General features: G+C 36.6%; 2 protein-coding genes across 2 annotated transcripts; one reads left to right on the top strand and one right to left on the bottom strand.

Moving 5' to 3' along the window:
* The first annotated feature begins 2,991 nt into the window (after positions 1–2,991).
* LOC106169425 (uncharacterized) lies at positions 2,992–7,201 on the top strand. Its single transcript, XM_013548882.2, has 3 exons — positions 2,992–3,150; positions 3,843–3,884; positions 6,529–7,201. Exons 1-3 carry the CDS (start codon positions 3,105–3,107, stop codon positions 6,807–6,809), a joined length of 369 nt encoding a protein of 122 aa, XP_013404336.2. The 5' UTR covers positions 2,992–3,104; the 3' UTR covers positions 6,810–7,201.
* Positions 7,202–8,344: 1,143 nt separating this feature from the next.
* Positions 8,345–17,214, bottom strand: LOC106169445 (GDP-fucose protein O-fucosyltransferase 1-like). The gene is made up of 7 exons (XM_024075956.2): positions 17,039–17,214; positions 16,458–16,573; positions 15,968–16,091; positions 15,508–15,682; positions 12,204–12,399; positions 9,578–9,811; positions 8,345–9,258 (listed from the first exon to the last, which is right to left on the bottom strand). Exons 1-7 carry the CDS (start codon positions 17,148–17,150, stop codon positions 9,064–9,066), a joined length of 1,152 nt encoding a protein of 383 aa, XP_023931724.2. The 5' UTR covers positions 17,151–17,214; the 3' UTR covers positions 8,345–9,063.
* Between the last annotated feature and the right edge of the window lie 29 nt (positions 17,215–17,243).

The raw sequence follows: 17,243 nt of genomic DNA, 5'->3' as shown, positions 1-17,243 counted from the left end.
GAATCCACGTGAGGTTTGGTTAACTTTTTAGCAATAAGGGTGAAACTCTGTCCAGGAGTCGGGAATGTCGTCTAAGAAAGCAGTACAAAAGTGGCACACAAAATACGGAGAATTCGCACTGTAGTGCAAAAGACTGTAACTCAAGGATACTTTAGAGAAAACTATCAGTAACCTCAGACGAATTCCGTCAGGGTTTATTCGTAGGCGCACCGCAATCGCTAGTCTGTTATTATTTCTGACCCCACTGTCAGCAAAATCCCGCCTAATTTCGCTTGATTTTAACGCCAACTATCGCCTCTTCGAACTGTTTCGGAAAATAAAAAAAGGTTTGCTATACGAAGAGGTGGTTTTAAAGTAATTTATTGTCTGGCACATACTGGTGAGTTTTTAATTCGCCTGAACACCCCCTTTACGGGTCGCTTACGTGGTTGCCAAGGTACCGCTGCTAGTCGAAGGAGCTATTCTTGGAACAGTGTTAAAACTTGAAACAGTATGGGGTTGCTTGCTGTTTCTTACCCAGGTGGTTTGGCAAATGATTACAGTCCATCCGCGTTTATGGCAAAGATGTGATATATCGTAGATCAAAACTTAGATGATACATCTGCTTTTTATAAAAGCAATTATTTTGTTTCAAGGAAAATGATTTGCCTTTAATTTTTTACAAAATAAATAAATAATAATAATAATAATAATAATAATAATAATAACTTGCTTATGAAAACGAATAATAAACAAATACGAGTAAGCTTTACGAAAGGGTTATATTCGCACAGTAAAAACAACAGTAAGTCAGAGCTGAAAGCTACTAAGATATAAGCCTTAAATGTCAAGGCCTTGAAAATACAATGTAAATCCCAGTTGCGGAGGAAAACAAAGCAATTCCCAACAAATAACATCACCTAATATAAGGCAGCTTTATCAAATTCCATAATAGAATCCTGCAGGCAAGAAAGATGCAGAAAACGCTGCTGTTTTTTGTTTGCCTACGTCTTTACGTGTCCGCGCGTGAGCCACGTGAAGAGTTGCCAGGACAAGCATGTTTACATTTCATGGGAAAACTTTGTTTACTAAAAAGGAAGACTCATACATGTGAAACATGTGTACAGACTATATAGACTAATTTAAGTTATAATTATGAAAATGGAATTAACCCAAGGCTTTTATTATTGCATTTGGTTCAGTTTAAAAGGGCAACCAGGGTACACACTTGCAGTAGTGGTTGCCTAACAAAAAATGGATGGAATAATGTTTGGTTGATACTGAAATAGCGTGCATTAGTCGAGAAAATGATGGTGTTAATTTTCCCATTTTCTCTCAACATCATCTGTGGCATTATCTGTTGCAACCCCTTTCAATGTATGCGATTGAAATATTCTCCAGGCACATTTCTATTAGATACGATTTTATTTGGATGCCAGGTAAAGTGTTATTGATTGCCAACTTCAAAACACAAGAAAAAAATCCCACAACATGGTAAGAGCATGACGATTTTGAAGCCATTTTCCCATATTAATCATCCCCCAAAATCATCCCATATTATTTGAGCATGACGGCTTCTACTGAAACTACGAACCTCTGTTAGAGCTTTGGTGTGTTATGGCTTACAGACGTGGAATACGCGCAACTATTTATACAGTCTGTGAAAACAACAGCTACGTAAAGCATGAAATAAAGTGAGTTTTCATATGTACAGATACAGTGTGTTTGTACGTTCACGTGTAGCCATCTCTTGCGTCCGTCGTCGTCGTCTGCGACGCCGTCGTCCTGCACTTTTCATCGTTAACGCCATTTATGAAAGTCGAAGTGACTTATTACCCTCAACCTTACGTGGGTGATTTATGGCATAACTGGGGTAAATTACAGGCCAAGTACGAATTTTCGATTTTTAAATTTTTTTTTCATTTTTGTCATTTCAGTGTATGACTTTAAAATACCATGGTGCTGAGGCCCTATGCTAGTTAATTTTTTATGTCCATTTTACCCCTAGTACATATGTAGAAATTGGTGGTGATTATGCTGTTAACTGTAAGTTATACTGCATCAAAATTGACAAAAACCCGCAGATTAATTATGTGCACTTTTCTCTGACACGACAGCGAAGAAATGGGCCATAAATTAGCCAGAAACATATCTGTGAATATCTAATAAAAAAGCAACCTGTGGCCCTAGTAGAAGGTAATTTTTTGCAATGTCACCATAAACACTAATAAACAAAGGAAAGGAAAGTGTTACTTATTATGCTCTTACTTGAAAGAATAATTCTTCAAACTAAAATACAGCCTAAATTGGAAAACCAACTTAATTGTATTATTTTAATTGAATGTATGCATTTTTTTTTTTTTTTTGTAAAATTTTTATCTTTAACATATTGGCATTTTCAGTGTGTGACTTTGAAAAATTGACAATAAAACTTTTTTGTACACTAGTATCGTTATTTTCTGCTTTGTGTCTGTACATTTGACAGCTTTGTTGCCTTTTGTTTTTTTAACTTGTCGATCAAACGCTTAAATTCAAATATTCACACTTTTTTGCTCTTACTTTATGAATTATCCTTTATGAAAATAAAAAAAACCTTCCAATTATAGTTAAAGTCCTAACCTTTTAATTGACAAACTGCCACGTTTCGCACATTTTTCTGACCGACGTACTACTATAAACAAACTATTATCATTATTATCATCATACCAACTGCATCGCCATCGTATTACTGTATTTTTTCTTTCACCTAACTTAAGTCTTTGAAGAATACACTGTCATCGAAAAAATATTCCCCAGTTTGAAGATGCAGGTTTTCAATGTGGTAAAGAAGATTGCAGTAAAATCATTAAAACTCCTTCCTCTTCATTGCCTTTGAACTATGTTGTACAGGAGACCAACAGTTGTGTAAACTAATTCCATTACTCAGTAAAAAAAGATTGAATACATCAGATTCCACTTATGTGTAAAGACAGGTTAAAGTCACATGGGGCACGAAAAACAGAGTCTGTCCTATAAATTCGCCCCAAACAAGTTAGCTCATATTATTTAAGACAGCCCACTGCGTGTTCGCTCTAGTGCGCAAGCCGAGAGACCCAAACAGACTTGGAGCCGTTTTTCGAGCAAAGATGGAGAAGTCGCTGCTGATTTCCTTTGCCATCATGGCTTTTGTTGGTACGTAACGTAAATTGAAAAAAAATTAGCAATTTGTACATGGCTTAACTAGCTACCAAAATGAAAACTTTATTTCAACTTAATTTGTTTATTAATCTTTTTCCTCTTATCTCCACGCGGAGATACAGTTTAATGTTCCTGCCTTTAGATGTATGCGATCACTGTGATTTTTAATTAGGATATTCAGGAATTTGTTTTATTATAATTATAATTATTATTTGCAGCAATATTTTGGTTTACACCTTATAAACGATTCTTCATTATTTGAAAGGTGGAAATGGTTTTCTTAGCAAATTCTACAAGAATTTTGTCTTCACCGTAAAGGTTTCCTTAGCCCATAGCATCATAAAGTGATTGGTACTATTCAAGAAAGTTCAATACACTATCCTGTCACGCTGAACGTTTTCTTGTCTGGCTTTCCTTTTTATTCGATTCTGTAATTAAATTTTGGTCTAAAACAATTCAATTTTTTAGTTTTTAATTTCAGAAAAAAAAGACACGATTACAATCCTCTTTGCAATCCAGACCATAGTTCGTAGTGCATACTTTATGGCAGGGTACTGCATCATCATTAAGCCCAGACTATAATGAGGCTGTTGTGTGTAGATCCGAACAGGGTTTTTGTACACGTGTTTGGTGAACGATTAAAACGCGGTGAGCGATGTTCACATACATTTTTTCTCTGTTTCTAGTGCTGATAACCAACGCCATAGCAGCAAGTGTCGACAAAGAGGGTAAGTGTTGTTGCCATGCTATTTTATTTTCTGCAAGCGTCCTGTAATCTGACGGTAGTAATATAGTTAGAATGGGAAGAGAGCTGCAGATTAATTATCTGCACTTTCACCGCCACAAAGAAGAGAATCGTGTCATGAATTAACCAGAGACATATCTGTGAATATCGAGTGAAGAATCAACCTGTGACCCTGGTAGAGGGTCTGTTAAATCCAGAGATTAATGGCCCGACGTTTTTAAAATGCCATAACTCAGAATGTGACTGTTTATTATTTCTGCGTTTTTTTTTTTTTTTTTGTGCAATCGTTTTAATCCGGGTATTAATGAGACGGCTCTCTGCCCACACTCGAAGTAATTTTGAAAGGACTTGTTCATTATTTTAGTCACATCAATCTAGGACACAAAATATATATTATCTTCTATCCTAGTTAATTGTATTCATTTTAATCGTTTATCAATTAGTCTATTTAGAATCAAAAGTTTTAACTTTAAAAACCAATAGAAGTTCTAGTAGACGGATATGCTCTTCTTCATATCGGATCTTCAAAAGAAATAATTTTGTTTGTTTTAAATTTAATGTATTTGATCTATATAACTTCTTGGCGCAACCTGATCGATGCAGAAGTCAAGTTGTGAGAGATTGCTACGTGTACAAGTTGTTAGTAGATTCTGTAAATGACCAAAGAATTGGCGCGAAGTTATCGATAAGATTTGTTTCTGATAGTCTTTTCGAAAAATTCTTTGAAACTCCAAATCCCAATAAGGGTGAAACCCTATGCGCTGGAAATGTCGTCTTAGAAAGCTACTCTCTGACCACATGGTGCGGTAGTAGTTTGTTATAAAATAATTTTATCACTTATAATTTAATTATAAACGAATCTTTTGGCAATGAACTTCACAGCACACAGCTCCATCCCAGGTTAATCACCGAGCCACGATGCCGATGGCAGGCGAGACTTATTGTTTGGTATCTGCTGACGGAAAGAAGTTCTCAAAACAATCACAACTACTGTTACCCATAATTGCATACACAAATTTGTATGTTACTTTTTTTCTCAGCCCTGGTACGGAATGAGCAAGCAGTATTGGTCCGTGACCAAAAGCATAAAACTTACACGGGGTCTGGTCATCAATTAAGCAACAACCATCTCTTGTATGGCTATTGTGTGGCTCTGTCACAAGTTGCCAGGCACAGACGACTTAATCGTTTTTTTCTTTTTTGTCGAAAAAGTGGAATACCAAAATGCTTACCGTTGTTGCTTAATTTTTCGGTTGACTATGCAAATTTGGGCACGCGACTTCTGCATATTTACACGAAGTATACATGTTCATACAACTCATACAGACAAGCGCTTCACTTATTCTGCTCTGTTAGTTTAAATAAAGCTAATTGTGTAACATTCAAATAGTTGTTATCGTTTTGCATCGTCACGTACAAAAGGATTTTATGGTAATGAAACACGTATCTAGAACATTTTACCCGTTTTATTACGTTGTTTGCCTATAAAAGCTCTACAACATTTTACCCAGGTTGCCATGTTTTGATAGTCTTCAGAGTAAGAATTAATTACTTATTCTATACCATTGTCCAACCTGGCATTATTGTCTCCAGTGTACATTCAATATTCACTAGAACATTAAGAGAATTATTTCCATGTTAGCTGATTTACGTTTTTTTTTCTAAGATATTATAAAAATTATTCTTTGTTACCACGTCAATGTAAATGTTGTGGGTAGGTTGTAATGAATATCTCAGCAACACGTGTCAATATACTTGTATTAACAAACCCTTGAATCTAAATAGACAACTTCATAAAATTTATTATTACAATAATAATATAAATGAAATAAAGTTGGAAAATAAACAAAGAAAGTTATCATTATTACCATTCTTTATCGGTGCGACTTTAGAAATGAAAGACTCAGTTCAAAATTAGAGACCTGACGTTTATAAATTTTTGTACTAGTGTCAGTTTCTTTAACGACTTAAATGAAATACACATACCAAAAACAAAAAAAAAAAAAAAAAGAAAGAAAGAAAGAAAGAAATTAAAACTCTTGGGCAGCAGAAAGGCCTTTAAAAACTGCACCTACTTCAGATTTCTGGTCGAAATTTTGGCCTGCTAATTTGAGCACAGGAGGTAAGCAGAAAATATAGGCGCTAATATCATTTTTTGGGAAATCATACTCTTCAGTATTTTTAGTCATTCTACTTGACACAAAGGTGCAATTATGTGTCGGGTTTAGCGGCAGTAATATGACAACCTAAATACACGTTTCAGGTGTGGCCTTTGAGAAGTACACAAGTTTTCTTAGATACCTCTCACAATCATCCTTCGCTTTAAGGTCTTCTCTTCGACCATACACTTTAATTTTAAAATGGCAAAAATGGGTTGCCACAAATTAGTCACTAAATCAATCAAGTTTCTGTAATAAAAATCATACGTATAAGCATGAATGTGTCGCTTTACTTGTACAAGCTTTTTGTAAAAATAACAAATATCTAACAGTATTGCGTTACCTTTCTCATTTCAGTCAGTTCTTTAAGAGGTAGTTTGCTGAAATAGTAAATCTTACTTCCATTTAGTGATCTACTAACTTTCCGCAACACATTGTATTGTAACCGTTTTTCCTCTCCTTCCGTAGACCGACTTCACAAATTTCATAAGAGGGACGCCGCATCTGCAAAGGCCTTCCTGCGCTCAAAGCGAAGTTCTAGATGGCGTTATGAGATGGATGAGATGGATGAAATGTACGAGAGTCAGGGACCTTGGGAGTCTACATGGGAATTTGACGACAGTCCCTACGAAATAGAAAGAGACAGAAGGGAAAATGCCCGCGAGGCCGAACAACGTAGACGATTCATGGCCAACTGGAACTATGGACGCAGACACCATTATAACAGACGTCCGACTGTCAACTATTAGACAAAGGAGCAAGAAATCAGTTCTTCCATTTCACTTAAATATAGTCATTTGTACAAGTAGGCTGGAGGTGGGCTTAGATTTATGCTCCATTTTTTGACTGAAATTAAAACTGAATTTAGCCCATGCTAGTCATTAAAGTGACGAAAAACAGTAAGAAAGAAACGAGTAGAACTTTGTCACCGAGTGCAGTTGGGACAAGAACATCCTGACGGACTGTCAATGTACCGGTAGTGGATATTTGCACCAGTCTATGGTCAACTGTACAGTTCAATTCCTCAGTAATTCACAAATGTAGCTTTAAAAAACAGGTTTAACGCACATGTAAATGCCATATGTCAAAACCCAATCGAATAAAAACACTATGGTTATTTCTGTAGTAAAATTACAACGCAGACTGAATCTTATATTTTTCCTTTTGTTGCAAGATCCTCGAAGAGTCATTTTATAGCTCACGCCATTGTCTCCTTAGCTCACTTGTGTTATGTTCCTTTTTATCATTCTTTCTCCAGATCTTCCTTTCGTCATTTTTATCTGTCTCTTTATGTTCCTTTCTTTCTTTCTATTATTTTACGTAGCCTAATCATTGGACAATAAGATTTCTCCTGATTATAATTTAATTTACATTTTCATACGTTTGTTCCTCAATAAACTCCCGAGTTTCGGCCTTCCTTAGTGACACTCTGTAGTTCTTGACCGAGTCCGAACGTCCAGTCATCTTGGTGAGGAACAGCTCAAATCAAGCAAAGTTGTACAACTAACGATAAACCAGCTAGTAAAGGGTGATTAACTTTTGTGTGCATTCCGTCCCACTCAAAACGAAGTAACAAAAACTTCCATAAAGCGAAAAAACTTCCAGAAAGTTAATCACTCCCAAACTGCTCGAGGTGGCGTGTCATTCAGTCATGCTGATTGCATTCAGCGAGAGTCCTAGCAGAGTTGGATCGATCCACGCAGAACGATAGTTTCATTCAGAACGCACAACAGTGCAACTAGAGTATCAGTAGTGGGTTAGTTGAGAAATAAAACACAATTGTTTTAATGTCAAATACCTTCAGAGACATTTCAAATGCGTTAGGTGCCTCTGTATAACAACTGCCACAATACATATATGCCACCCTCCAGTAATTTGCAACAATACAGCCAAAACCTTTGGCTAATGTAAATCTAGCAGCATCAAATTATTAGGCAATTTTTCCGGAAGTGCCTTCTAACTCTAATTTGTTCTAGGGTTATCTCTATTGATTTGTAATAGTTAAGATTATTTGAAGAAGAAGAAAGATGGATCTTTGATGATTTGGAGCTAAATTTCACTCTGTCCTTTATCTTTATAATGATCCAAAAATTCATAAAAAGACATGATCCAGTCTGAGGAAGTTGGGGGGGGGGGGGGGGGGTAAATAATTTTTTTTTTTACACAATCCTCTGCCCCCACCTTGTTCATATCCTGTCTACGCCAGTGTTAAAGGAATAATGAAAAAAAATTTCAAATAAAATCCAGACAAACAGGCACTAGAATTATTTTAACAACATATGCATTGATAATAATAAGAATTTATTAAATGACTTATGGTTGTATTTACCATACTAATTTCCATCTAACTGCTTAACTGACATTGTAACAATTGGTGGAAGACGAGATTTGAAATTTAACAAAAATACATGGAATGTTTTTTAATACAAGCAGATAAAACTGGAAATAAGTTATCATCCAACTGGACTGAACATACTGGGTACCTATTGGTCTTTTTAATGATGCTCTTTTATTACTGACATCTAAATGAACGACCTGGCAAAAATCGCCATCCAATGTGTTCATGACCAGCTCAATGTAACACCATTCAACAGAATAAAAAAAGCTGTAAATATTAAATATCAAATAATGAGTTTACATAAGATTTAAGTGTTAAAAAATAAACCTCATCATAGAGAATACAACTTTGTTTTTCTCAAATGCAATAGGCAGCCACTTCCAATAATAGATTCAGTTTTAATCTATTACAAAAAAAAGACGAGAAAATTGTATCAGCAAGTAAATGCACTAATTTGTTTCTAACAAGTTTGAGACTAGAGTTGACACAAAATTATTTGACCAAAATTTTCACCGTCATTTACTTTCCCTGAAGACCAAAAAAAATATTTGACTTTATTTTTGCCAAATTATCATTCACTAAATGGAAAAGCACTTATCTTGTCAAATGAAAAAAAAACAGAAACATGCAAGCTGACCACTGTTTTTAAAATTGTCCTTAAATCATTACAATTCTTCATGCTGCACCTTCTGTTCCTTAAATGCCCAGAATGCTGAGGGCAACCCTTTGGCATCACGCTCTCTTTTAGCAAATGCAGAAAATGTTGAGACGCAGTTCCCAATGAAGAAGTCTGCCTTCCCAAGGATGGCCAGATCCATGTGTGGAGAATCACTGGGATGAGTTGTCACCACTGTTTTTACCTGGAATAAAAAAATGTTATACTTTCTATGAGTATTTCAAGCATTTAGCATTCACGACCAATACAATAGTGGCTTGTAAAATGCAGGAATATCATGTCAGAAACATGGTCAAATTTTCAATGGACACAGTAGAGAAAATTGCTAAGAATTGGATAAAGACCTATCTGTGAATATCTAGTGAAAAATCAATCTGTGACCCTGGCAGAGGGTATGAAAAACACATACATACATACATACAGGTGTATATGCCCATTTATTAAAACATGCCAACATGCATACACACATAACCTTATAAAGTACATGAAGCTCTGACACCTACCTTTAGCTTTTCTAAACTTTTCTTTAGTTTTTTCAACATGGGATCATTATCTGTAGCTACAAACACTGCCCCTAGTTTATGTTTTTTGACAACCTTCTTAACCTGTGAGATAATAGTTTTCTCCGAAGGAAAACACAACTCTTTGGTGACTTTTCCATATTCGTTGTTATATCCCAGACACTGTGGGGCAGCAAACAACCGTGGGCTATCAGAAGCATGGTTGCAAGCATTGGACTAGAATAAAAAATAAAAATTAAATAAAACTAGAGGATCAGAGAGGCGATACCGCCTCCTGGTATTGTACCACCAGCTGGAGTAAGCACATTCGAATGGGAAGGAAAAAGAAGGGGGAGGGGTTGACAAGCTGCATGAAATGCAGTAAATAAGGGTTATCATTTTTTATAGATAATTATTATATTTTTAAATCAGGTGGGAAAAAGTAAAAGGTCAAATACAAGGATGTAGTATCATTGTGAATGTAGGACTTCCTCTCTAACTGTAATGGAAACAATATTTCAAAGTTTGTTTATATTTGGGTTAAGTTCAATAGTAACTATGGGCATTTCTCTGTCAGTATATTTTATAAGGGTGGGAAAATTTGCAAACTACAGTTCATGGTGAAAAATAGGTCAAAGGTCAATTTCAAAGTAAAAGTTTCCCAGTATATGACTTTCTATGCAAGATCAATAGCAACTATTGCCAGTTTTAGAGATATAAGGGAGGGAATTTTTTTTAGTGCAGTTCATTATGAAAAGTAGGTCACAGATCAATTTGAAGGTCAAAGGCTAATTTCAAAGTTACAGTAAGACCCCATTTCCACAGATTTTAGATCGATCTATCCCCATGGGGAGTCTCACTAGATTACTGTCAGCTTAGCTGGCTTAAGTGCCTGTCATGCCTACTAAAAGCTGTAAGGGGATAATTAAATTCTGTGTGTGGTCGGCTAACTGCAGGGAGTTAGGTCGATCAAGTAAGATCGATCTTAATCTATGGGAATGTGCTCTAAGATTGTCAGTATATCACTTCCTATTCAAGTTCAATGGTAACTATGGGTGTATCTCTGCTAGTTTTGATGATATAAGGACCAGAAAACTTGCAAAGTGAAGTTCATCATGAAAAGTAGGTCAAAGGTCAATATCAAGGTCACAGTTAGATTGCTAGTTAATGACTTCCTATTCAAATTCTATGGGTGTATCTCTGCTAATTTTGGGAGTATTTTTTCATTTTATGTTAACTACTGAATATTGCATTGTTGTACTATTTAATAAAGTGCAACTCCTAAACCGTATGGAAAATAAAAAAATGGACACCACCTCCAGTATTGTGCTTGACAAGCTGTACTTCATGCAAAAAACAAGACGTCTCTAGTGTAAACAGTTCCACAATTACAGAGTTTTTAGTTTCGGCATCAAATGACTGCTTCTCCCGTGAAAATGCACCGATTGACCCCAAACCCACGAAGATGAAGGGAGTCCCTAAATAGTAGCCCTCACTGTAATATGAAAGCTTAGGTCTATGTAGTTTCTGAAAATTGGCACAAACAATTCTTTTTTTGCAGAAAATTCCCATTTTTAGAAAATTTTGGCCTGTTTGACCTTGAAATAAAGGTCAAATGTCAAATCCAAGGGCATATTTGGAAACTCCATATATGACTTTTGGTCAGACCTCTATAGTAACTTTTTCCATAATTCCTTCAGTTTGGGAGATATTTAGCATCAAATTTTCAAAAATTTTGACAAGGGTGCATTTCAGTGAGCATCACACCCAGACCAATGCACCAACTGAGACAAAAATACCAGGGGGTTCAAGTTGAGATTATATGTTACCTAAATCCAAGAGATGGGGACACAGGTCCTTGCGGTCTAGGAGGAGAAGCGGTAACGGTGACTTGTTTCCGGCGCCCGACTGCGGAGCCGGCGGAGCCGCAGGAGCCGGCGGAGCTGTACGAGACGGGCCGGGACTAAAACCATGAGTACCGCCAGCGTATACGCTGGTGGTACTAATAATCATTAGAGAGTGATTAAAACTTGCCAATAAAATTTATTTTGATTTGAAAAAATGTCTTTTCATTTGGGAAACCCCTACTGTTTCTTCTTTATATATCATCATGCCCAGGTACAGGGGCGGATTTAGCCCATCTTCTGAGTGTTCCGGAAGACTGTCAGATTTTCAAGTTTACATTGACGGGTATCTAATGTTTTCTGTCGGAAGATGGTCACAATGGAGGATGGATCAACAAAGATAATTTGGAAGACTGTCAGAAAAATAGCTCTGGATATGCCCCTGTTATATCTATGGAATTCCATGAAATAACAAATCAATACTTAGGAAAAGTGCTTTGAAGTATTCTGAAGAGCTTTCTTTAAAGGAAAAGGAAAAAGGAATCAGCTTGTAAGGATAACTGTAAAAGCATACTGATCAAAATGTGCTTACTACTAATTCATTCTGACAACAAAATGACATAAACAATGCCACCACTCCCAAAATAAGCAAACAAGCAAGTTTGTTTCAGCATCCTAGCACGTCTTACAAATAAATGCATATAAAGCAATTAGATATTTCTGGTCTGAATTAGTCCAGCTGTGAACACAGCCAGACAGAACTCACTCAGTATACCCCAACTCACCCAGTCAACACCATTTCTCAAATGAATCCCAAGAAAGGAATCTGTGCCAATATTTTTCTTAATGAATTCATCTGCTTTACTCTGTATACCTTTGGACCATTTCAAGTACTTATGAAGGTAGACATCTTCCTTGTTGACAGGAAAAGAGGCTGGGGCACCTGTGAAGGCTAATACAGGGTACCTGCTTACTGGATACCTAAGGAACAAATGATACAGTTATCATCACATTGGAACATTGTGGATACATTGTAATTAAAAATACATTAGAAAAATAGCTTGGCATTTCGGATTACATTCAAAATTAACAACAAAATCAATACCACACATCCATCCACAGTAATTTTGTGTTTTGGAGTGTAGTTTGCCAGAAGGACTAAAAACCGAAATAACCCAGTTCGACTGGGACGGCATGTTTAAACTCGAGTCCGATGTCCACCTGCTGACTAAAAAATTTATCGATACGCTTATGTCCATATTTGAAAAACATATCCCAAGAAAACATAGTAAAGTACGTGGAAATGAGAACCCATGGTACAATGACAAAATTACACATGAATTAAATAGAAAGAGAAAATTGTACCAACGTGTAAAACTGAACCCGTTGCAAGTAAACATCGCCAGCTATGTTGCCCAAAGTAACCTGGTGAAGCAGTTAATATCTGAAACTAAAGACTCTTATTATAAAAGCCTAATCGAAGCACTTGAAGCTAAAACAGATAGTAAGAAACACTATTGGCCAACATTGAAAAAACTTCTGGGTAATAAATTCAATCGGTCAATTCCGGTGATTGGAAATGTAAATACCGGTAATGTTGCTAATTCTGACGAAGAAAAAGCTGAGGTCTTCCTAAATCACTTTGGCAAAAGCTACCATTCTGATAATCAAAACTGTGATACAAATATCACTTTCCCACAAAGAACAGATGTTATTTTAACCGATCTCGACACAACACCCGAAGAAATAAGCTGTATAATAAATAGCCTGGACTCATCCAAGGCTAACGGACCAGACGGTATAACAGTAAGAATGTTAAAATTATGCAGTGTATCCATTGCTTATCCGCTATGCACCCTCTTTAACTTGATACTACAAACCGGCGTCTTTCCAGACATATGGAAAGAGGCATATATATGCCCAGTGCACAAGAAAGGCAGCAAAACTGACGTAGAAAACTATAGACCTATCTCATTGTTAAGCGTTATATCTAAGGTCCTAGAGCGGATCATATATACGAGAATGATTAGGCATGTTATGGACAATAAACTTCTCTATGACAGACAATCGGGTTTCCTGAGTGGACACAGCACAGAATATCAATTGCTTTCGATTGATAATCTGATTAGGGACAATTTCAGAAATGGTCTTGATACTAGAGGTATTTTCCTCGATTTTGCTGCTGCATTTGACAGCGTACCTCACAGTCTCTTATTGCTGAAACTTATATCCTATGGTTTTAGAGGTAAACTGCACTCTCTCTTGGCCTCTTATCTGAACAATAGGAAAATCAGAGTGCGCATAAACGGTACCCTTTCAAAGGTCTCCGAGACAAACTACATCAATACCAGTGTTCCGCAAGGAAGTATACTCGGCCCGCTTCTATTTCTTCTGTATATAAACGACCTACCTGATGGTCTTATCTCGCACTGCTTCATATATGCTGATGATACTTCGATTTTTCTCCCGTCTACCCCGGACAACAGGAGAGCTCATGACATTCTCCAGTCTGATATCTCATACCTTGAAGCATGGTCAGTGAAGTGGAAATTATTTTTTAAACCAAAAAAGTGCAATGAAGTGATTTTTACTACGAAAAAAGAAAATGTAGAAAAGTACAGTCCACTTATTCTATGCAACACGGCTATAACACAGAAAAAATACCACAAACACCTTGGGTTTATTCTTGATCATAAACTTGACTGTTCCGAGCATATTACATATACTTTAAGCAAGGCCCAAAGTGCACTAAATCCTTTAAAATCGCTTTCTAAAACTTTACGATCTAAGCATCTTAACATACTTTACAATGCGTACATTTCTCCTTTGCTTGATTATTGCGATGTTCTCTATAGCACCGCGTCTCTACATAACCTATCAAAGCTATCCTCCCTCCAGTATCAAGCTGGCCTTAATATACTGGGGGCCCTTCCTGGCTCAAATCGCTGCAAAGTACTGAAACAGCTGAACTGGGTTTCACTAGAGGAACGTCGAAGAAACCACGCGAAAAAAATCATGTTCAATATCCACAATCAACTAGCACCTTCCTATGTCTCTACCTATTTCATTCCGTTTAGAAATAAATACATGCTACCTCTACGGACAACATCTAAACGAGACTACATAATTCCCTCTAAATTCACATACAAAGGTCCCGAACACTTTTTGATGACAAGCTGGGATGAACTAAACACCACTCAAAAAAATCTTCCTTCTGCATCCTCCCTTAAGTATAACCTTAGAAATGAAACCTTCCCAGCAACAATGTCCACTACCCATCTGAAGCTTCCGAGACAAAATGAAAAAATCCTAAATAAGGCCCGAGTCGATTTGTTATTTAGAGCCCAACTATATGACCACAACTGGACAGCTATGGCTTCTCCCAACTGTTTATGTGGGAAACCCGAAACTATCCGACATTTTTTCTTTCAATGCCCACTGAAACAGAGGAAATATCGTGATCTCTACGAATCTGTTGAAGATATACTTGGTGTAACTTATGCATATTTCAGAACCCAACTAGATAAGATATCCCTCTTCCTACATGGCCATAAAACACTAACATCTGGACAAAACGACAAGATTTTCGAAATAGTGTCAGATTTCTTAATCAAAAATGTCTGAATCTTCTTCCATTTCTGTTCTGGCGCCTACCACTCTCTCCTGATGGCCCATTGCCCCCCCCATAATTACCTTTCCCCCATGCCCTGTCCCTCACTCCCCTCTAATGCCATTCATGTCCTCGTCACCGTCTTTTTCTTGAATATTATTATTATTATTATTATTATTATTAAATTTCAAAGGTGAGCATATAATGCCTAGGCGAATTGCCACCTTTATTTATACTGTATCAATATGTAACCCTCTTGAGAATAAAGATGTTTAAAAAAAAAAAAAAAAAATCCACAGTAATACATATACATTGTCATTTAAATGCATGTAAATGTACACACATGTACACACAACAGGTGCATTTCAGAATCACCTCAATTAAATTCTATAGTGACCAAAAACACCAGTGTGCTAAGAAAGAGGTTCTTGAAAAAGTGGTTTTAACTGTTATAAATCTCAAGATTAACAAATGCGTACTTTTTATGCCATGCTTTGGCAGTTGACGTGCGATGTGAATCATAATACAGTGGACCATAGAACTCTGATGAATCAAAGTCGACATTGAAAGTATTCCAGAAAGGTCCAAAAGGATTGCCATCTTTAGCATTGCAACCCTCCGAGGTAGAACCTGGCCTGGCCATGTAGCAGAAGGCTGAAAGAAAGAGGTCTAATTTTAAACAACATGAAAGTTGAGTATAATAAAAGAATGTGATAAGATCATAGATGTGGTTTTTATTCGATGATTTACAGGTGGCTTTTCTTTTTTAAATTGCAATGTCCGACACCAAAATAAACACAGATGTAAAATAAAAAGTTGGACAATGTCTTAAACCTTTATACCATTGGTTTATTCACACCTGGAAAGCTAAACTTGTGCTCATCCCCAATAGATACTACCATGAAAAAAGGACACTAATGTGATAGAAGCTTAAGTCACCTGTTCTTTTTCCTGGTGGCCAAATTACAGGTGCCAGTTCCTTCATAAACTTCTCCATTGTCATAACACGGTGGTAGTCTTGTAGAGGAGCTACTTGGAAATATGTGTCAAAGGGCACTTGGACCTGAGGAAACAAAAATATTGAAATACGGGGTATTCATTTAAAAACCTCCAGAACAGGCAGAGGACCCTCATTTGTTTGTTTCTAGATGAATCCCGCATCGCTGAGCTTGCAATTTAATTGAATTTCAGGAGAGCATTACAAAGATCGGCAACTGCATAATATAACTGACAATAAGTTGGGGGATATTTTTGATATTTTTAACACAATTACTTCTGAATGAGTCTGACAATACATGCATTGTGCTTAGATGAATAAAACATTTTATTCATCCAAGCATTGTGTAAGATGATAACGGCTAGGAATGGGAGTGTGTTTAAACTGAATAATCAGACAATTAAATCACAGCTAGGATATATTAAAACTTACAGAATTCCTTTCTCCTGTCCTGTACTCTACCCAAGGGGGAAGCACCAGGGTTCTGTTCAAGCCATGAGCAAATGACAGAGATCCGAGAAAGTGATCTGCCTGATTCCCAAAGCGACCTATAAATTGAAATCTGAATGAGCAGTCCCCCTTTAAGAGCATTATAACTACATTTTTAAGTATATGATGTAAATGATATCACCCCCCTTCCTCATTACAAACAGAGAGAGAGAGAGAGGGAGAGAGAAAGACAATTTGCCATATATACATGTATGAACTGTATACATGTATAGCCCACTGGTTAAGTAAACGTGGCTCATTAGGTAACCCCATAATTTGTATATGAACATGCACTGCAAAGCAAAGCAGAAATACAATAAACTGAAGATTGAAGAGACACAATTACTAAGGCCATTTTCCTAATAATGACGATGGTCATTATTTCAGAACTGTTAACGACATGACACTAGTAACAGATACGAGATTTCAATTTCAACCGACATTGATGTCATGGTGGGAGAACAGCGTACATGCATCTGCCTGTGGCGATCATTCTAGCATATTTTCCCAGTACTAATACGTACCCATACAAGGACAGTATACTACATAACCGTTTGGATCGACGTCCACAGTGTTGACAGCCTGGCTGAATATGACACTTAAAAACAACAGGAGCCACACCAATCGTTCCATCATCAGCCTCCTCGTATTCGTTGCAGTTTTATACAGTATATAACCTGTCAGCTTCAGGCTTCAATCCTAAAATCCACCAACTCAAAATGAACTTTC

Source organism: Lingula anatina, chromosome 3, assembly GCF_051362555.1.
Source record: "Lingula anatina isolate TDL-2025a chromosome 3, LinAna3.0, whole genome shotgun sequence".
NCBI classification, from domain to species: domain Eukaryota; kingdom Metazoa; phylum Brachiopoda; class Lingulata; order Lingulida; family Lingulidae; genus Lingula; species Lingula anatina.
Note: the sequence above shows the minus strand (reverse complement) of the source record. Positions and strands in the feature narration are given on the sequence as shown.

Excerpts from the sequence above, each read along its gene's own strand:
- LOC106169425 (XM_013548882.2), top strand. The coding sequence starts at position 3,105 with ATGGAGAAGTCGCTGCTGATTTCCTTTGCCATCATGGCTTTTGTTG. Across the intron at positions 3,151-3,842 it reads TGCCATCATGGCTTTTGTTG|TGCTGATAACCAACGCCATA; the intron begins GTACGTAACGTA and ends CTCTGTTTCTAG. Across the intron at positions 3,885-6,528 it reads AGCAAGTGTCGACAAAGAGG|ACCGACTTCACAAATTTCAT; the intron begins GTAAGTGTTGTT and ends CTCCTTCCGTAG.
- LOC106169445 (XM_024075956.2), bottom strand. The coding sequence starts at position 17,150 with ATGATGGAACGATTGGTGTGGCTCCTGTTGTTTTTAAGTGTCATATTC. Across the intron at positions 16,574-17,038 it reads AGTATACTGTCCTTGTATGG|GTCGCTTTGGGAATCAGGCA; the intron begins GTACGTATTAGT and ends TTCAATTTATAG. Across the intron at positions 12,400-15,507 it reads GCCAAAGCATGGCATAAAAA|GTATCCAGTAAGCAGGTACC; the intron begins GTACGCATTTGT and ends TTTGTTCCTTAG.